Genomic DNA, 21,795 nt, shown 5'->3' on the forward strand with positions numbered 1-21,795 from the left:
GTGCTATGGTGAGCGCTGTGAATTGTGTAAGACTGTTGAATCACAGACCTGTACCTCTGAAACAAATAATACATTATATGTTAAAAAAAAAAAAAAGAAGAAGATAGTAGGAAGGGAAGAATGAAGGGGGGAAAATCAGAGGGGGAGACGAACCATGAGAGACTATGGACTCTGAAAAACAAACTGAGGGTTCTAGAGGGGAGGGGGGTGGGGCGATGGGTTAGCCTGGTGATGGGTATTAAAGAGGGCATGTTCTGCGTGGAGCACTGGGTGTTATACGCAAGCAATGAATCATGGAACACTACATCAAAAACTAATGATGCAATGTATGGTGCTTAACATAACATAATAAAAAAAAAGAAGCAAACATCTGAAATTATTATGATTGTTGAGAATTATTTTACATACTGTATACATAGAAAAATTCATAAAAATGCATCTCAAATTTATATACTCAATTTTTTTAAAAGATTTATTTATTTGAGAGAGAGACAGAGTGAGAGTGTGTGTGCACGCTTGTGCAAGCAAGCACCCAGAGGGGAGGGGCAGAGGGAGAGAAAGAGACAGAATCTCAAGCAGACTCCCACTGAGCACAGAACCAGATGTAGGGCTGGATCTCATGACCCTGAGATCATGACTGGAGCCCAAATCAAGAGTCAGATGCTTAACTGACTGAGCCACCCAGATGTCTTTTTTTCCAGTATAGTTAATATAATTTTTATTCCATTATAGTTAACATACAGAGTTGGATTAGTTTCAGGTGTACAATGTAGTGATTCAACAATTCTATATATTATTCAGTGCTCATCATGGTAAGTGTACTCTTAATTTCCCTCACCTATTTCACCCATCCCCCCACCTACCTCCCTTTGGTAACCTCCAGTTTGTTTTCTATAGTTAAATCTATTTCTTGGGGCGCCTGGGTGGCTCAGTCAGTTAAGTGTCTCTTGATTTCAGCTCAGGTCATGATCTCAAGGTTGTGAGGTCGGGCTCCACGCTGGGCATAGAGCCTGCTTAAGATTCTCTCTCTCCGACTATGGACTCTGAGAAACAAACTGAGGGTTTTAAGGGGGGTAGGGGGATGGGTTAGCCTGGTGATGGGTATTAAGGAGGGTACATATTGCATGGAACTCTGGGTGTTATACGCAAGCAATGAATCATGGAACACTACATCAAAAACTAATGATGTAATGTATGGTGACTAACATAACATAATAAAATAAAATTAATAAAAATAAATAAGGGTTAAATACAAAAAAAAGAAGAAAGATTCTCTCTCTCCTTTTCCCTCTGACCCTCCCCCAAAGAGTCTATTTCTTGGTTTGTATCTCTCTTTTTTTCCTTTGCTCATTTGTTTTGTTTCTTAAATTGCACATGAATGAAATCATATGGTGTTTGTCTTTCTCTGATTTTTTTTCACTTAACATTATACTCTCTAGTTCCAACCATGTTGTTGCAAATGTTAAGATTTCATTCTTTTTATGGCTGAATAATATTCCATTGTGTATATATATCACATCTTCCTTATCCATTCATCTGTTGATGGACTCTTGGGCTGTTTCCATAATTTGATTATTGTAAATAATGCTACAAAAACATAGGGGTGCATATATATTTTCCAATTAGTATTTTGTTTTTTCTGGGTAAATATCCAGTGTGGAATTACTGGATCATATGGTAATTCTATTTTTAATTTTTTGAGGAACCTCCATACTGTTTTCCATAGTGGATGCACCAATTTACATTCCCACCAAGAGCACACAAGGGTTCCTTTTTCTCTACATCCTTGCCAACACTTGTTATTTCTTGTGTTTTTTATTTTGGCCATTCTGACCAGTGTGAAGTGCTATTTCATTATGGTTTGATTTGCATTTCCCTGATGATGAGTCATGTTGAACATCTTTTCATGTATCTGTTGGCCATCTGTATTGCTATTTATTTATTTATTTATTTGAGAGAGATTGAGAGCTCGCAGACAGAGGGAGAGGGAGAAGCAGACTCCCTGCTGAGGAGAGAGCCTGACGTGGGGCTTGATCCCAGGACCCTAAGATCATGACCTGAGTCGAAGGCAGACACTTAACTGAGCTACCCAGTCGCCTCCATCTGTATGGCTTCTTTGGAAAAAGGTATATTCAGGTTATCTGCCCATTTTTAATTAGATTGGGGGTTTTTTGGGTATTGAGTTATATAAATTCTTTATATATTTAGGATATTAACCCCCTTTTCAGATATATATTATTTGTCAATATCTTCTCCCATTCAGTAGGTTGCTTTTTTTTATTTTTTAAAGTAGCAGACTTACTTAAATGCATTTCTACTCAGTACTAACATGTAGGAAAATATTAGATTAAATGACTGTTTTTAAAACTGTAAACTAATTAAATAATCCTGGGTTAATTTAATTTGAAACTGAAGTCAGATAAATTAGTTGAGGAGTTAAACTTTAGGAAATATTCTAAAATTTGCTAAACTATTAATAGAAGTACCAATGAGATGGTATTTTCAAATGCTGGCTTCCCAAAATTACCCCCCAAGTAACCTGTTGATAAAGAAAAACTGAGTTCATTGCTTATTACAGTAAAGAAGAAACTACCTTTGTAGTGTCTATTCAAGTCTTGTGCCTATTTTTTAATTGGGTTGTTTTCCTGTTAAGTTTTGAGAATTTTATATATATTCTGAATACAAATCCTTGTTGTATATGGAGTTTACAAATATTTCTTCCTAGTCTATGGTGTCTTACCCTCTAACAGTAAAATTTACAGTACAAAAGATTTTAATTTGAATGAAATCCAATTTAGCAATGGAAAAAAAATGGATCATGGTTTTAGTGTCATGTCTAAGAATTCTTCCCCTGGCCCTGGATCCTAAAGGTGAATTCTATACTTTCTTCTAAAAGTTTTATAGTTTATGTTTCATATTTAGATAGATGATGTATTTTGAAATAATGTTTGTATTAAGTGTGATATTTAGGTTGAGATCATATACAAATACATAAACACACACACACCCCTTCAATTAATCCAACACACATTTGTTGAGAAGACTATTCTTTCTCCATTGAATTGTATATGCTCCTTTGTCAAATATCAATTGGCCATATTTTGTGGACCTATTTCTGCATTATCTGTTTAGTTCCATGGGTCTATTTGTTTAGCTCTTTACCTATAAATGTTTGTCTTGCTTACTGTAGCTTTATTATAAGATTTGAAATTGCGTAGTGTAATGCCTCTAACTTTATTCTTCTTTTTCTTTTTTTTTTAAAGATTTTATTTATTTGACAGAGAGAGACATAGCGAGAGCAGGAACACAAGCAGGGGGAGTGGGAGAAGGAGAAGCAGGCTTTCTGCAGAGCAGGGAGCCCGATGCGGGGCTCAATCCCAGAACCCTGGGATCATGACCTGAGCCGAAGGGAGACGCTTAATGACTGAGCCACCCAGGCGCCCTTTATTCTTCTTTTTCAAAATCATTTTAGCTAAACTAGTTCACCTTTTCTGAAAAATTTTAGAATTAGGGGCACCTGGGTGGCTCAGTCGTTAGGCGCCTGCCTTCGGCTCGGGTCGTGGTCCTGGGGTCCTCGGATCGAGCCCTCTGTCGGGCTCCCTCCTCTGCTGGGAGCCTGCTTCTCCCTCTCCCACTCCCCCTGCTTGTGTTCCCTCTCTCATTGTGTCTCTGTCAAATAAATAAAATCTTTAAAAAAAAAAATTTTAGAATTAGCTTGCCTATATCTACCATAGAAAATCCTGCTGGGATTTTGATTGGCATTATGTTAAATACATAGATCATTTTAGGAAGCATTTGCATATTTACTATATTGAGCTTTCCAATCCATGATCATGGTATGTCTCTTCCTTTCATCAGCATTTTTAAGTTTTCAGCATATAGATAACCTACATATTTTGTTAGACTTACACACACACACATACATATCATGATATTCTCTCTTTCATTTTAATATTGATAATTTATGTTTTGAGTTTTCTTTGAAATTTCTTCAGAAATTTATCAGTTTCTTGCTCTTTTCAAAGAACCAGATTTTGGTTTCATTAATTTTCTCTACTGCCTTTATGTTTTCAGTTTTGTTTCTTTCTGCCCTCAGAGGTATTATTCTCTTTCTTCTGCTTGATTTGGGTTTATTTTGCTCTTCTTTTTCTAGTGACTTAAGGTGGAAGCTGAGATTATTTATGGGAGATCTTTCTTCTCCTCTAAGATAATGATTTCTTCTGGGACAAATTTCTCCATAAGCAGTGCTTTAGCTGCCTCCCACAAATTTTGTTAGGTTGTATTTTCATTTCATTCAATTCAAAGTATTTTCTAATTTCCTTTAGAGACTTCCTCTTTCACTCATGGTTTATTCAGGAGTGTATTGTTTAAATTCCAAGTGCTTGTAGATTTTTCAGTTATCTTTCTGTTATTAATTTCTAATTTTATTCCATTGTCAAATTTTAGTTTCATTTTTTGTGATTACATCTTAAATTTGTTGAGCTTTGCTTTATGATATAAGACATGTCTATTTTGGTGAATGTTCTATACATATTTTAAAAGAATGTGTTTTCTAGTGCTGTTGGACATAGTGTTTTTAAAATATCAATTAAGGGGCTCAGTAGGTTAAGCATGGCTCAGCAGGTTAAGCATATATCTTTAGCTCGGGTCATGATCCCAAGATCCTGGGATCGAGGCTGCTGAGTGGGGAGCCTGCTTCCCCCTCTCTCTCTGCCTGCCACTCCCTTTGCTTGGGCACGCACAGTCTCTCTCTCTCTGTCAAATAAATAAATGAAATCTTTAAAATAAAATAAAATACCAATTAAATCCAGATGGTAGATGGTGTTGTTCAATTCTTTTATCTCTTTGCTGGTTTTCTACCCACCAGCTCTGTTGCTTACTGAGAGAGGAGTGTTGAAGTCTCCAACTATAACTATAGACTAATCTATTTTTTCCTTTAGTTCTGTCATCTTTTGCTTAATGTATTTTGATGCATACACTTTTAGGATTGTCATATCTTCTTGGTGATTTGACTCTTTTACCTGTATATAGTATCTTTCTTGATCCCTGGTTAAATTTTTTGTTTTTTTTCACCAAAGTCTACTTTGATATTAATAATAGCTACTACAGATTTCCTTTGATTAGTGTCTGCAGGTATTTTTTTCTACCTTTTACTTTACTTTTATTTTTTTTTAAAGATTTTATTCATTTATTTAACTGACAGAGAGAGAGAGAAAGCTAGAGAAAGAACACAAGTAGGGGGAGTGGGAGAGGGAGAAACAGGCCTCCCACCAAGCAGGGAGCCCGATGCGGGGCTCAATCCCAGGACCCTGGGACCATGACCTGAGCTGAAGGCAGCCGCTTAACCAACTGAGCCACCCAGGCGCCCCTACCTTTTACTTTAAAAAATATATATTTTATTTATTTGAGAGAGAGAATGAGCAAGAGCACGAGCAGGGAGCCCAATGCAGGACTCGATCCCAGGACCCTGGGATCATGACCTGAGCTGAAGGCAGACACTTAACCGACTGAGCCACTCAGGTGCCCTCTACCATTTACTTTTAACTTATGTATATCATTATATTTGAACTAAGTATAGACAGCAAGTAATTGCATAGTGTTTTTTAATCCATTCTGATGAACTCTCTCTTAATTGGTATATTTTGGTTATTTATATTTGATGTAAATATTGACATACTTGGATTTACATCCATCATTTTATTATTTGTTTATTTGTTTTTGTCTCTTTTTTTCTACTTTTCACTAAATTTGTGGCCTCTCATTACTTCATTTAATACGTGTAAGTGTCAGTAAAAATTCTGGATACCAGAAGTTAAAAAATTAATGCACTCATCAGGTTTAGTTTGGTGAGCAAATTTTAGGGAATGACATTAGACAGATAGTATTTTCCTAAAATATTTTGCATTTAAAAGTAAAGAAATACTCACAGGATTTTCTCCTGGGTTACACATCTTTACCTGAAAAATGTCCCTCAAGAGCAAGTCTATGGGTTTATCTTTGTAGAACATTAAAAAAAAATGTACAAAGTCAAGTAAGTCCTCAGATTTAAACAGCTTTCCTATGGAGAAAAAGTAAACAAATCCAAATAACTCTTGAGTGTTTACAAATCCAAATAACAATATATCATAAAATAATGCTTATATATAGCCATTCATTCTATTAACATGAGAAAGGACCAAAAAATCATTAAAAATTAAATCTATTCCTTCAAAATAAAGCTTAAAGTATTCGTGAAGTTGAAGGATAATAAAGCAAAATAATACATCTGCTTAAGTATTAAGGATTACCATTTCAGGGCAGGAAAGTGTGAAGCAGGTTTAGAATAGTGAATACTGTCAGGTAATCAAATTTGATAACCAATGAGATCAATTTTCTAAATCATGTGAAAGATACACACATAATAATTAAAAAGATAAATAAAATGAAAATTATAGGAGCTATAATCTTTTACTTAATTTTACAGAAACTGATTTATAACCTGACTTTTGTAGAACTTTATCTACCAGATTTTTTATGTTTAGTACTTAATTTTGATTAGAATACAGTATTATTTCAGTATTTGAGCATCATTTTTATATGAATTTTATTTCTATCTTATATTTGTGATTCTTAAAGATTTGCTCTATTTTAAAGTAGGATATTTCATTAGGTCCAACTGCCTTTTTTCTAATATACTGCATTTTTAATTTTAAAATTAATTTTAAAATGAAATTGAAGGTATAAAATTCAGATAAATTTTCACTTTAAAGTAAATAGTATAAAATACATCTAACCATTTAATAAACATGCTGGTAGAAAGTAAGCATGCTTCATTTTTTTCACTAGGAGCTGAGTCTGTATGGGTTACTTAATCAAATGTATAGTTATATTTTAATTTTTTGGCACCCATTTATATAGTGACCAAAACAAGTGATTTAATGATGGAAACAGTTGATTCAGTATTCATGTTTTCCTTATCTGCTGTCAGTATGCTATAAAATTCTGTTCAGCAAATTCATATTTTTGGTAATATTGAGTAAGAAAATTGTTATTATTATAACAACAGAGAACAAAGCCCTTGTAAACTTAAGCTTAAATAAGACTTCAGCATTACATATATGTGCTCCTGTTCATTGTGCTCTTGTGATCAGAATGTGAATATTCTCTATCCTTCTCATACCTGACTTTGGCGAGAAAAATAAAAAGGAATTTATAGTTCATAAAGTAATGTATCAACAAAACACTTCCTCTTCAAGTTTATCGGGTATTACTGTTACCTATAATTTTTCTTCTTATTTAAATCAAAGCTGAGCAAAAATCTTTGGGGTCTTAAAACTGGATTCTGCAACACTTGATAAAAAATGTATGGGAAAGAAGGTGATCAAGTAAGTATATGAATAACAGATTTCATAAGCAGTCAGAGAAATGCTTTACACTCCTCCCAGTGGCAAAAAAAAAAAAAAAAGATATAATGGATAAAATCAAATGCTGTCAAGCATATGGGGAAACAGGAACCCATACGCACTGCTTAAGGGAGTATAAACTGTACAGCCAATCTGCAAAGCAATCCGGCTACACAGAGACACTGCTACTTTCATCCTCAGTGATCCTGCTCCCGGGGACAAATACGTCACTTCGTTTCTTTGTGGCAGCAGGGAATTGGAAGCAATTTAGGTCAACTACTCTGAGGATGGATAAATCAAATGGATTATTACATAGGGCTTATGCAACAGCCGTGAGGAACAATAAACTAAATGGACATAAATTGACATGTTGGCAGTTTTAAAATCTAGTTTTGAGGAAAAAAATGTAAGGGGCATGAATAGGCTTATCACATCACTCGTTTATGTAAACTTTAAACAGGTACAAACATGATAAACATCAAGTATTTGACATGGATATATGCATATTTATATGTATACTTTGAACAGAGTAGAGTGCAAACCTATTGGGGTGTGGGAAGAAGTGGGAGTAGGGAATGGGCATAAAATGAAAAAATAAAATAAGAGAGGGCTCCTGCATGAAGAAACGATGACGTGCACCATGAAATGAGTAAGGTCATTCAACTTGCTACCTCGAAGTTCAAATAAAAGGAAAAGTATAGAAGGAAGGATGGAAAGAGTGGAAGGAAGAAAAAGAAGTTTATAGAAGAAATTTTTTAAAAATCCCCTCTTGGAAAGAAGAAGAAGAAGGTAGCAGGAGGGGAAGAATGAAGCGGGGGAAATCGGAGGGGTAGTCGAACCATGAGAGACGATGGACTCTGAAAAACAAACAGGGTTCTAGAGGGGAGGGGGGTGGGAGGATGGGTTGGCCTGGTGGTGGGTATTGAGGAGGGCACATTCTGCATGGAGCACTGGGTGTTGTGCACAAACAATGAATCATGGAACACTTCATCTAAAACTAATGATGTAATGTATGGGGATTAACATAAGAATTAAAAAAATTTTTTTAAATTAAAAAAAAAATCCCCTCTTGGACACAATTATAGGAACTCTTCCGTGGTGGGGCCGATTCATATATTTTTACGCTTTTTTAAGTATGTCAGCTTTGGCATACTGGAAATTACAGGGAATTTAGAGTACGGGAGTCCTAAGTTAGAATTCCTTTCTCTAGAACTTTAATTCTTTGAGTTTCTATATAAACTGAAAGTATTTTTTATGTAAAATAGAGAAGTACACCTTAGTCACTGAGCCTGCAGACTCTCAGCAAGCACTTAGGTGGTATCTTCCTTACATTTTTATAAAATATTATGTATAAATCAACCTGCTAATTTATATTGTCCAGCTAGGAAAAAATTGGTTTAAAAATACATTTTCTGAAATTCAGATACTTGAATTTGATCTTACTATTAAATTAAAAGTATCTTTATAGAAATCATGCCATTCCTTTCCATTTATTAACAAACTGATAAGTTCTTAAGAACTTTTAAGATTATTGTGTGCTAAAAAATAGATACATTGCTTACCTATGAATCCAAGAATTGAAAACTCAATATAAAACCAATTTTTTGAAGTGATATTATGCACAAAATCTGTGATTTTCGTAAAGTACGTCTTTTTAGCTATGATATCATCTTCTAGCTGGAAAAAAACAAAAAGTCATGAGTACCTTTGATACTTCCACTGAATAAGTTGCATTAGCTTGAGAACTGAAAATACTTTCAATAGGATACACTGAAGAAAATGTTTTTATGAGGTTAATTTTATTTTTAGTTCAATTCGCTGAGGGTATTTTTTTTTTTTTTTAAGATTTTATTTATTTGACAGAGAGAGTGGGAGAGTGGAGAAGCCGGCTTGCCACTGAGCAGAGAGCCCGACGTGGGGCTCGATCCCGGGACCCTGGGATCATGACCTGAGCTAAAGGCAGACGCTTAACGACTGAGCCACCCAGGCGCCCCTCACTGAGGGTATTTACTGTTAGTTTTCACTTTCAGATTCTGAGACCAGAGATCATCTGTTTCTTTCCCTAAATAATAATATGGAACACTCAAACTAATCCTCACGGAGGGACACCTGGGTGGCTCAGTCGATTAAGCGTCTGCCTTTGGGTCAGGTCATAATCCCAGGGTCCTGGGATCGAGTCCCACATTGGGCTCCCTGCTCAGTGGGGAGCCTGCTTCTGCCTCTGCCTGCCATTCCCCCTGCTTATGCTCGCTCTCTCTCTCTAGTGCTGTCTCTCACTCTCTCTCAAATAAATAAATCTTTTTTTAAAAAAAGGATCATTTCGGGGCACCAGGGTGGCTCAGATGGTTAAGCGTCTGCCTTTGGGTCAGGTCATGATCCCAGGGTCCTGGGATCGAGTCCCACGTTGGGTTCCCTGCTCTGCGGGGAGCCTGCTTCTCTCTCTCTCTCTCCCCCTCTACCCTTCCACCCCTGCTCGTTCTCTCTCTCACATGAATAAAATCTTTAAAAAAAATTTTTTAAATAAATAAATCAATCCTCATTGAAAAAATTTTGCTTATCTGAATCCATTTTCATCTTTACAAATACTTCCGTTTCTAATTTAAGGCCAACTAGCTTTATGTTTGAGATGGCAGGTGCCACCATGTCCCCGCCAGAGAGGGTGGCTGCCCAAGAGATGACAAGAGGGAACCGGCACTCTCACCCACCACTAGCTGGGAAGAATGGTGGTGCACGTAAACCTAAGAATAGTTCTCCCTAAGAGAGGGGGAAAGGAAAACTATAATTTTCCTTTTATTTAATCTCATATATATTGCGTGTCACCTATCCACTAAGAGGGTCTCCTAAATGACTCAGAAAAATGTGGAAGTCCTCAAGCACATTACCAGAACACAAAAGAGAACTCCGTGGTTTCAAACTGGTTAAGAAAACATTGGCTGGATCTCATGTTTCTGTTACATTCCACTAACTAAGAATCAAAAGAGATTTTTCTTTTTCTTCCAGTAAAAGAGAAGACCCTACTTCGGGCCTTTTTCTAACATTCTCTCTTCTCCAGTGACATCTTGCAAACTCTTCTTACAACTGTATATTGTCACATGTAGTAAGGCGTATACTCACTGCTGGGAAACATAACAGTGTTATTTAACAATATGCCAGAATTCAGGGAATTCAAGCTATATATAATTGATTTATTTCAGAACTACGGTAAGGCATTGTAGAACTGGGCAGAACATACAAGGTGAGCCAATGTAGGGTACCAGTGGTAAGCATACACACTGTCTGACATATAATAAGTGCTCAAAATATGTCTGCTTAATGTTAATGTAATAAATTTGTGAGAAGAGAAATGTAGGAAGCATAATTTCTATTTTTTTTCTAATTTGAGAATTACTTTTCAGTTTGCTTCAGGTAACTATAATTTCCTCTGTTAATAGTAAATCCAGCAAGAAGACTTATATAAAATCAACTTTAAACTTCCTTTTGGAACTTTAATGAGTATTTTCGGAGTACAAAGGTGGAGGAATACAATGAGGAAGGAATCAAAAGAGGGAAGGAGAACATAATTCTTCCACTTATATATATACACCACGGTCTTACCTGTAAATAATACATGGCCTTGGGTTGGGCATACAGCATCAAAAAACAAAAATCCAGTACTTGTTTGATGCACCTACTAAAGATAATAATAAAATCTGTTAATATTTGTCATTATTACATAATTTTTATTTATAAGCACACTTCAGTAATTAAAAACAATTTTTTACACTTTGCTAACATAGAGTACTATCTACAGTAAGTGTAATTGAATATTTTATACTGAAAAGTTATATTAAAATGTTTCCCATCTTTTTTTTTTAAAGATTTATTTATTTATTTATTTATTTATTTGACAGAGAGAGAGACAGCAAGAGAGGGAACACAAGCAGGGGGAGTGGGAGAAGGAGAAGCAGGCTCCCCGCAGAGCAGGGAGCCCGATGTGGGACTCGATCCCAGGACCCTGGGATCATGACCTGAGCCGAAGGCAGTCGCTTAACCGACTGAGCCACTCAGGCACCCAAACTGTTTCCCATCTTTATTCAGTGGACCATATCGGCCATCACTAAACTAGGATAAGCATAATCTATTTTATGGTTTGGTTAAATTTTTATCTGTGTAGTAAAGTTAATATTCTTTCTGGTCTTAGGTCTTGTTCAAATAAAAGAAGAAACTTTATTCTAATTTAATACTAAGCTAGGTATTAGGCCAGTTCCTGAACGTACAAGGAGCAATACACAATGCAGTTCTGCCTTTCTGCGTTTCATAATCCAGTATGAAAAGACAGAAAATTAATAAAATCACAACAATTAGGTAAGTGCTATACAGAGACACTGGTAATGATGACATAAAATAAGACAGGATGGGTGGATCAGGAGGCCGGGCATTCAGTGAGAAGAACAGTATTGCAAAGGCATAAAACGCACGAGAGCACGTGCCACCTTAGATCCAGAGCACCAAGAGGGGACGGAAAAGCTGATGATGGTGAGGTGGGCAGGGACCAGATCATGAGCGAAACTTTGGACTTGATCTCCTATGAAAACGGATTCTTCTGGCTACACTATGGAGAATGAATTGGAAGAGAGGCCAGGCTAGGCTACGCTTAGGGAAAACAAACAGATCATGAATGACCTGAACTAAGTCCAAGGCAGAGGAAAGGGGACAAGAGGAATGATGCAGAGAGAGATTTTTTTAAAAAGAAGAAATGATGATGGAGATACAAAGAGCAGAAGGAAAAACAGGATCTACAATGTCTCCCAGGTTTATTACTCTAAGAACTGACTAAATTCAAAGCGAAAGAAAACCCCTAAGAGATTTCCAGATTCTGACATACCATTTATTATCATAAAACAAAACAGAGCTAATAAGTTTCCTGGGATACGACTTTTTTCTGAATTCTGACATTTCTTTTACTCTATTAAGTTTTGAGGAACCAAATTATTACATTTCTTATAATACCTACAACATTTATAATCAAACAATAGGGATCCTTTATACATGTACAGACCTTTTTTCAAAATTCTTTCATAAATACTGTCATATTTTATTCTTACAATGACTCTTCTAAATGTATAAAGTAGATATTATGCACACGGGAAAGCAGAGGAAGCTAAGACAAAGGCCAAATTACCTGTCTAGGATGACCTACAGCAAACAGTAAAACTGGAACTAGAATGTACACATAATAATTTATAACCCCAGGCTTTCTTTTCCCCTTCATTATGCCCTTGCTAATTATTGGCTGAAAATGCGAACACAGATAATCAGTGGTGTGCTGGTGATAAATGTTCAACAACTGACTCTTCGGGGAGTGGGGTGAGGGTGAGCCACGATTTGTGCTTTTGCCCATTTCCATGGTGTAAATGCTCCTACCATGGCTGATTTCATGCTACCAACTTGATGCCGCTGGATGCAGACTGAGAAGTGCTGCACTTTATCAGCTCTTGCAAGCTAACAGGAGCTGGCTGTGTTTGAAATGGGATCTCTTAGATGCTGGTTCCAACATTACGTCTGATGAAGTTATTTCAGGTAATCCGTCATACCTCTTTGACTTTCCTGAGTAGTCAGTTGACTCCTTGACATGTGATATGTTTGGATAAAAAAAGGCAGGTATTGAAATGATTTCTAAGGATCCAGACCTTAGTTGCCTTTTGAATCTGTAAAGAGAAGTAAATGGAAGCTTGCAACTGAATATTTGATTTACCAAAATAACAAATACTTAAAAAGAATGTCCTCATGCATGTCTATATAATATTTTTATTTGAATTATTTCACATGTAGTTACATGATGTCCACATTATGAAACTAAAATTTTAGTCAAAGCATTTCTTTTATAAATTAGTAAGCAACCTAACAAAAAATTAAAATATACAATATAAAATTAATTTCCTTTCATAAAAATTATAGGCACTTTAAATTTTTGCATGTTTACAATCAGATATGTACTCTAAAAGATTCAAAATAATGGAACTAACGAGTTAGCATAGAATATTAGATGATTTTTTAAAGTGCATAGTTTTGAGTTTAATAAGAGTCCTACTGGGGGCAGCTGGGTGGTTCAGTCGGTAAAGCGCCTGCCTTCGGCTTGTGTCATGATCCGGGGTCCTGGGATCGAGCCCCGCATCGGGCTCCCTGCTCAGCGGGAAGCCTGCTTCTCCCTCTCCCACTCCCCCTGCTTGTGTTCCCTCTCTCGCTGTGTCTCTGTCAAATAAATAAAATCTTAAAAAAAAAAAAAAAGCGTCCTATTGAATAGCATCGTGACTGCTAAAACTATAGACTCCTCACAGCAAGCAAGGATTGAGTGTGACTCTTGTCCACAACTCATTGGATGACTATGTATGCTTTTTAGAATCTTTATTTTTAAAAGTTAATATTTATAGACCAACTAGGAAATCATTAAAATGCATGAAATATTGTTCACAAAGCTGCAATACACATCTTGTACCGTCAAGGTAAAGGATGGGACACACCAGATAGAGCATTTTAAATGGTTTTCCTTTAGAGATAAATAATATGACTTTAAGTAGGATTTAAATTTAGGCATTACATTACTTATTAAAATGTTAAAGTCTCAAGAAAATGTTTTATGCTAATAGGTGAAAAAGCAAGATAGGGTTTTATATGCACAATCTCAATTATGTGCAAAATAAGCAGTCCTCACCTTGCACAATTGTATTATGCATGACTCTCCGTTACCATGTTAGTTAAATAACACGTCTCCCTCAACAACACTGTTCAAATTTGAGTCATCACACTGTATTAACTGCAAATAATTCCATAAAGTACAAACTTGCTTCTGACTCTTCAGTTCACAAATCACTACATAAATCTCATATCATCATCTCACTGTTCCTTTCAAAGTCTGTCAGTGCCTGATCACTGTTAACTCTTGTTCAGTTCACTTACAGACAGCAAAATACATGGTCCTGTTGCCTCCCTGTGACATTGGAATGTAGACAGTTGTACTCCTTTCATTTGCTTTTTAAATGGTTTCCAATGTTTCATAATAGGTATGTGTCATGAGCATGGGTATCAGCAGCTACCCTCTAGCAGTGCTAGAGAGAATGTGGGGTTTAGACCCAGAAAACGGTCTCTACCAATTTTGCTTACTTCACTTACACACTTTGAGCAAGTCATTTACTTTCTCCGACCTTCAGTTTCTTCATCTGTAAAAATGGAATAGCAATACATACCCTTGCAGGGAAAGAATTCTTCTATAGACACTCGATTCTTCCCAGGCTCTATGCATCAGTGGAAGAGTTCCTGGTTATTTGTTTGTTTGCTTACTTATTTATTTATTTAGGTGGGAGTGTAAATGGGGGAGTGCGGGGAGGAAAGTCTTACTGGTTCTTCTGATTTTATGGTATATCAAATGGAAAGGTTTTTTAAAAACTTATTTTAGTATGTTCCTTGAGGAGTAGAAAATGTTGGTATGGAAGAAAAGAATGAGGAATTCTATTTGGTTTGGGGTAAAAATTAGCAATAGCATCTACATTTTTAAAAGTGAAATTGCATAACTTTATACAGCAATTTAGAATAGCAGAGGCAAGTGAAAATAACATTAAGTTGCAGTATATACAATCACCAAAAAGTCTGGATTACAGATGCTTCTAAGTAGATTTTGCTGTCCTCCAGAAAATTTCACGCAAAGTCCCAAAGCAACAAAAGTCAAGTTACAAGTAATTTCTATCCTGGTGGTATAATTTCCCATTACTAATAAAGAGAAAGATTCCAGGCTCAGTTTTATTCAGTCTGTCTTAAAAAAGACCTTTGAAATCCTGTGTGGTGACACCTTTCTAGGATTCTTTAAATCTTTTCTAGCTTGTTAGATTATGGACAGCATAAAAAGTTCTTGAGATAATGATACCAGAATTGCTAGTTGCCAATGACTAGAGAAAATACTGTAACTGTACGTTGTTGCCATTATAAATGAATGATTTTACCTTAGTTACAAAAAAGTGGAAACTTTACAGCTATATAGTTTTATAAAAAGTACACACTTATATACAGTTTCAGATAAGGTTATATATAACCTTAGTTGGGTCCTGTAACAATTATGATATAGTCTAAAGTTTAGGACCAATAAAATATAGAACAACCTCTCATTAACTCCAATGAGAAGACCTAGCAAAAGGGTTTTGGCTAAATTAAATATATAAAATATTAGGTACAGAAATGAAAAGTTATGAGTCTACATTAACTTAGATACAATCTCACTTAAAATTTCATATTCTATAATGTCTGTTTTTAAATTATAGTTTTATTCTATTCTCACAAAAAATAAAACAACTTTATTCCAACTCTTTATCTTATATTGTTGACATTAACATTTTTATCATCATGAGAATCTCTTTTTGAATCATCTGACATAGTTCTCTGGTACACATGATCGTTAAGTCTAACTAAAATTCTAGTTAGTGACATTGTCTTTGCACATTTTATAGCAAAACATAAGTGTTTTTATATATCAAGTAGTTTTTTATTTGTGATCTCCACAAGTAACCACATCCTGTAATTCTTTTTTTTTTTTTTTAGATTTTATTTATTTATTTGACAGAGAAAGACACAGCGAGAGAGGTAACACAAACGGGGAGTGGGAGAGGGAGAAGCAGACTCCCTGCCGAGCAGGGAGCCCGATGCGGGGCTCGATCCAGGGACTCCAGGATCATGACCTGAGCTGAAGGCAGTTGCTTAACCAACTGAGCCACCCAGGCACCCCCTGTAATTCTTTTTTAAAGTCATCTTCAAAAGATTTCAAAACATATGCCCAAGAATTGTTTGTAAATCTCTGCCTTCTTTGTAAATGATTCTGTGAAGACTACCTTATAAGGACACCAAACTAGCAGAGATTTAACTCATTTCAGGCTAATGTGTCTTCTGCAAACAGTTTATTATGCAGAATAAAGCAACCAAGAGAGGGTATCCTGGAATAGGAGGACATTTTAAGGATTCAAGTATGAGGCAATTTTTTTTCCTGGGGAATCTTTTTTGGGTAAAACTAGACATATAAGGGTGTTTTAGTTAATCTTGCCCAGTTCTATCTCCCTCCACACACATCATCTACTTCAAGGCTCCCTACCTGTCTCAAGTTCAAGTTCACTGCCAATAAATCCCTTGTTCTCAACATACTATCTTCCTTTCACAGAGAAAAGAAAATCCTTTAAGGAGGGAATGCTTTCATTTCACCCTCCTTTCTCAAGCTAATTATTTTTTTCTACTCCTTCACCCGTTCTTATCTTTTTCCACTTTATCTTAGCTTAGTCCTGCCTAAACCTCCTTCCATGTGTACCTTACATCCAACTCTCCCCCATAGATCTTGTCCATCAGCTTCCTCCCTCTTGATGAGAGCACATATAAAACCTCTCCTAGCGCTCCCATCTCCAGACCTCCCCAAACATAAGTTTTCCCTCAGGCTGCTATGTTTTAACATCTCTCTGCATTGGTCAAACTTGTTGAGAATAGTCTAATTCAATTCTTTAAATTTTTATTATGAAAATTAACACACACACACAAAAGTGGGACTACAATGAATCCCAAATCACTTGATTTCAACAACCATTAATTTTTTTTTACTACACTTGTTTCATCCATACAGCCCCCTTTTTGTTGCTGAAGTGTTTTAATATATTGTCCTCGGATAGAGGACGTATCAGATATTAAACTGATAAGAACAGATACTACACTTGATCTTAGCCAAAAGGCCGAGAAGCGATGTGTTGCTGAAGTATTTCAAAACAAATCCTAGATAATCAATTCTCACCCTTTAGTTCTTCAGTGTCAAAATCAAAAAAGGACATTTATTTACACAACCACATGCCATTATCACACCTTATAAGACTAAGAATAGTTACTTAGTATCACATAATATTCAGTTGATATTCAAATATGCCCAGTATCCTAACAAGTATCTAACGCGTGAAGGCAGGGGGTGTTCCAATGAGTATCCACTTAAGATCTTCTCATTATAACCAGTTATCTCTTACTTCTTTTTTTAAACTTATTATCCAGACCAGTAATTTCAGTTTTTCTCTTTTTCCCTCAACTATCTTTTTGAATAGAACTGGATCAACTGTCCTATAGAATGTCCTACATCCTAGTGGTTACTACAGATTGCTTCCTCTATTCACTGTGTATACTCTAAACTGGACTTTAGATCAGATTAAAGGTTGTTCTGTCTTAAATATATGATTTCACTCATATGTGGAATTTAAGAAACAAAAATATGAATAGAGGGGAAGGCAGGGAAAAATAAAATAAGAAGAAAACAGAGAAGGAGACAAAACAGAAGACTTAACTCTAGGAAACAAACTGAGGGTTGCTGGGGGGGATGTGGATGGCGGAGATGGGGTGACTGGGTGATGGGCATGAAGGAGGGCACGTGATGTAATGGGCACTGGATGTTATATCCAACTGATGGATCACTAAATTCTACCTCTGGAACTAAAAACAAACCAAAAAAAAAGGCTCTTCTGTCCTGTACTGTGTTATGTTGTATTTTGGAGGGTGGTGGGCAATAATTCCCTATAGTTATTTCACAGTGTATTTCACTGGCTACACAACAGAAGACACAAAACGTCCGACTGTCTAACTTCCAGGAACGCTGAGACTGCTCAGAGGTTCAGGTGGGGCATCTGAGCCCTTCCTGCAGACTGCCCCTCTGGCCTCAGCCCCCACTCTCCCACTCTGCTCCGCCAGGGACTGTAGGGGCAGGGGGTCTGCATGCCACAACCCCAGGCCCCCTTGTTGGCCAGCTTCCGGGGAGGTTCTGCCTATGGGAGGCAGCATCAAGAGATGAGAAGGCAGTGAAGAGGACGCTATGCTTCCTCCTTTGGGGCTGGGGTGACGGCTGCAGCAGCAGAAGCAGGATGGAGCAGCAGGAGGTGGGGAGTGGGCGGAGGCTCCAGCCCTGACAGAGACGGCGCTGCTGGGGGCGGGGGGGGGGGAGTGGGGGGGGCAGGTTCCAACAGCGCTGCAGCAGGTGCGGCCAACGTCAGCTCAGCTCGTCAGCTCCTCAAACCCCACCTCCCTTGGTGCTTCTCCCATCTCCTTTCTTTTGTTCTCTCAGCCCCTGTCAGCACTTTTTGACCAGTTCTTTGTACTGAATTCCCTCTATCTGAATTACCAAGTGCGTTCCTGGTTGGGTGCTGGCTGGTACGCCTTCCACATCAAGTGCCCCATCCACATGTCACTGAAGGACATGCCTGAACCAGCTCTTTCAAAATGGTGATTTCTAATTCTATTCATTCTACAGTTATTAGCTAGAATTTCTTTTGACGAAAATAACTTTTGCCTCACCCCCTTGAGCTATTTGGTAAGGAAACAAAACCAAACACTTTGCTGGCGAAGCCAAACTGTCTATTGGCCAGATTCAGCTTGAAGGCCATGTTTGCAAGGCTGGTCTGTAGCATAAAGGGCATAATGCTCAGCATGTTACCCAAGGCTCTTCAGGATCTTATCACAGCCTGCCTTAACTCCCACTGATACATCTTCCTTAATCTCAAACGTCCATACTCCAGGATACACTCATATTTCCAAAAATCTAGTGTGCTCCTTTCTGGCCTTTCTGCCTTCTTAAGCAATTCTATTTGTCAGGCATTCCCTTTCTCCTTTAATCTGCTTTAAGAGTGTCTATTTATACCTTTACACTCAGCTCAATTATTATTTTCTTTATATCTTGCAGGTAGAGTGAAAGACTTCACCCTCTACGTGTTCTCATACTGCCCTCCCCATACCAGTATGAAACACGAGCTTCCTGGCTGTGATTTTTTAGCAGTTGTTTCACCCACTGAACATAAAGATCTGAAAGGCTGGGTCCATTCCACAGCATCTTGCTTGAAAAATAACGTCATGTTGGCTCATCACCATGTGCTCGCATCTCCCAGGCTACATCCAACAGGAGATTGTAAGCAGAAGTGGAGAATGTGACTTCATACACTAAGGAACACAAGAACTAGATTATTAAGAAATAATCTAGTAGGCTTCTCTCAGAGGAAGTGGATTTCATGGAGAATAGATACAACAATAGTAACATGGAAAAGGTGGATTTTATTAGGCAGACAACCTACAAAATTGGGGAAAGTTATAAGCTATACTTTGTCACAGCTCAGAACTACCTGTAGTTCTAAGTAGTTCTTTCTATACAGCTCACTCATCAGAATGAATATGGTCACTAATACAGTAATATAATTGGGCAGAAAAAATAAAATAGAAAAATGAAAGAACAGCTATTTTCAAACTTATCAGACAGTCCTTACCTTTTTGTAATCATGCCAACGACAGATTTTAAATAATCTTCATTTCTCTAAAAATGAGAAAAATATTTTACTGAAATTAAGCATGCCTCATAGTTTTGCTACTACATGGTTGCTACATATAATTCTAGTTTAGGTATGGAATGTCATTGCTTCCTAAGAATTTTTTTTTCCACTGTCTATAAAAGAATTTAAAATACCCATGTGTCTAAAAGACCTGACTTGAATACCGAAAAGATTTCATTCTTCCTTTGTCACAGTACAAAATATCACTACACATTATTTACACTTAAAAATTAGTATGCAAAAACCCATGTATCTAAAACAGTTTTGTCCTAAAGATGGGATGGTTTATTTCTAAGAACTGCGCTTTTTGAAAATGTCTTCATTTTATGAGTATTATAGGATAATAAACGTACTTCAAAATTAGACCACAGTTTTCCAGATGGTATTACTCAGCTTGCTTCCCAAATTTTCTTCCATCAACAAACCTTGTGTGCCTACTCTTTATCAAATTCTGTGCTAGATTAGATGACAGATTCATTTGTAAGTAGCTTTTGGTAGTACATTCCCAGATGTTTTATTTATTTATTTATTTTCACAAAAGTGATAGTATTTACACAATATTGCCTCAGGGCCCCAAGCATTCCTAATATAAAATTCTGAAAATTTTTGAATAATGACAGTTCTATTGTCAAATCTGAGTACTCTGAAATGTATACAGACTGCTTATTTTAAAATATCCATCATGATGCAGATAACTCTATGACAGTACTTAAGGTTCTTAAGATAGCCATAAATTGAATCATCAGCTATTTGTTACACAGAAATATTTTATATTTTAAATATAGTACTAAAGTTACACTTCTTAAGCAATCTACATTCCATTTTAAAATTTGTCCCTAATATTTTATTACTGGTCTAAACATTTTAGGCAGATGTGCACTGTGTCAGCAGCAAAGAAATTAAGATTATAATATGTAATGTACAGAAATGCAACAAAACATTTCGGAGATTATGTATATGCTTTCAATATTAAGAAATTAACCTTGGAGAGAATGACTGTTTAATCTTTTATGTTTTCCTCTTAGTTCTTCTATTGCTTGTTTTGTTTTTTGAGTTTTTTCTGCATTCAAAGACATGTTTATTATAGAAAATTCAAATAAAGAAAAGAATATAGAAAGGACAGGGGTGCCTGGGTGGCTCAGTCATTAAGTGTCTGCCTTTGGCTCAGGTCATGATCCCAGGGTCCTGGGATCAAGCCCCGCATCAGGCTCCCAGCTCAGCGGGAAGCCTGCTTCTCCCTCTCCCTCTCCACCTGCTTGTGTTCCTGCCCTTGTTGTGTCTCTCTCTGTCAAATAAATAAATAAAATCTTAAAAAAAAAAAAAAGGAATATAAAAAGGACAACAAAGATCCCTCCAACTCTTAGTATCCAGAGATAACATTATTTATATTTTGGAGACCATTATTCCAAGGTTTGTTCATTTTCTTTTTTTTTTTTTTTAAAGATTTTATCTATTTATTTGAGAGAGAGAATGAGAGAGAGAGAGCACATGAGAGGGGGGAGGATCAGAGGGAGAAGCAGACCCCCTGCTAAGCAAGGAGCCCGATATGGGACTCGATCCCGGGACTCCAGGATCATGACCTGAGCCGAAGGCAGTCGCCTAACCAACTGAGCCACCCAGGCGCCCTTCTTTTTTTTTTTTAATACAGTTTTGTCTGTATGTTTTTTACCTCCTTCCTTCCGTCTATCACATTTTACATAGATAATATGATGTTAAATGTGATGCTTTACAACTTTTTTCCCACTCAACAATATGATATGGACATCATTTTACGTCAGTTAATACAGATATTCATTCTCTTTTCCATGGTTACAATTGCATTGTGGATTATTGCAATGTAGACACAAGGATTTAACCAGCCTCTTATTGATAGACATTTTTGGTGGTTTTCCAATGTTATGCTTTTATAAAGAAATCAAGCATTGAAAATCCTTGAAATAATTACTTACTCAACGTTTACTATATGCCATGCATCATTCTAAATACTTTAAATATAATAGCTAATGTAATTGACAAAACAACCCTATGACATAGGTAATATTATCATCACTATTTTGTAGAGAAAG

General features: G+C 36.5%; 1 protein-coding gene and 1 pseudogene across 1 annotated transcript in view; both read right to left on the reverse strand.

Annotated features, from left to right (window-relative positions):
- Window positions 1-21,795, reverse strand: part of MGAT4D (MGAT4 family member D) — a 53,808-nt gene that overhangs the window by 11,294 nt on the left and 20,719 nt on the right. Inside the window, exons 5-9 of the mRNA XM_045881735.1 lie at window positions 19,667-19,713; window positions 12,956-13,069; window positions 10,977-11,052; window positions 8,945-9,059; window positions 5,928-6,058 (exon numbers count right to left, since the gene is read on the reverse strand). Coding sequence (XP_045737691.1) covers window positions 5,928-6,058; window positions 8,945-9,059; window positions 10,977-11,052; window positions 12,956-13,069; window positions 19,667-19,713 — 483 coding nt within the window. The remainder of the gene's footprint in view (window positions 1-5,927; window positions 6,059-8,944; window positions 9,060-10,976; window positions 11,053-12,955; window positions 13,070-19,666; window positions 19,714-21,795) is intronic.
- On the reverse strand, window positions 17,014-17,125 carry LOC123849188 (U2 spliceosomal RNA; annotated as a pseudogene).

This window comes from Mirounga angustirostris, unplaced genomic scaffold, assembly GCF_029215605.1.
Source record: "Mirounga angustirostris isolate CCGP_5_RB_7025 unplaced genomic scaffold, mMirAng1.0.hap1 SCAF_2, whole genome shotgun sequence".
NCBI lineage: Eukaryota > Metazoa > Chordata > Mammalia > Carnivora > Phocidae > Mirounga > Mirounga angustirostris.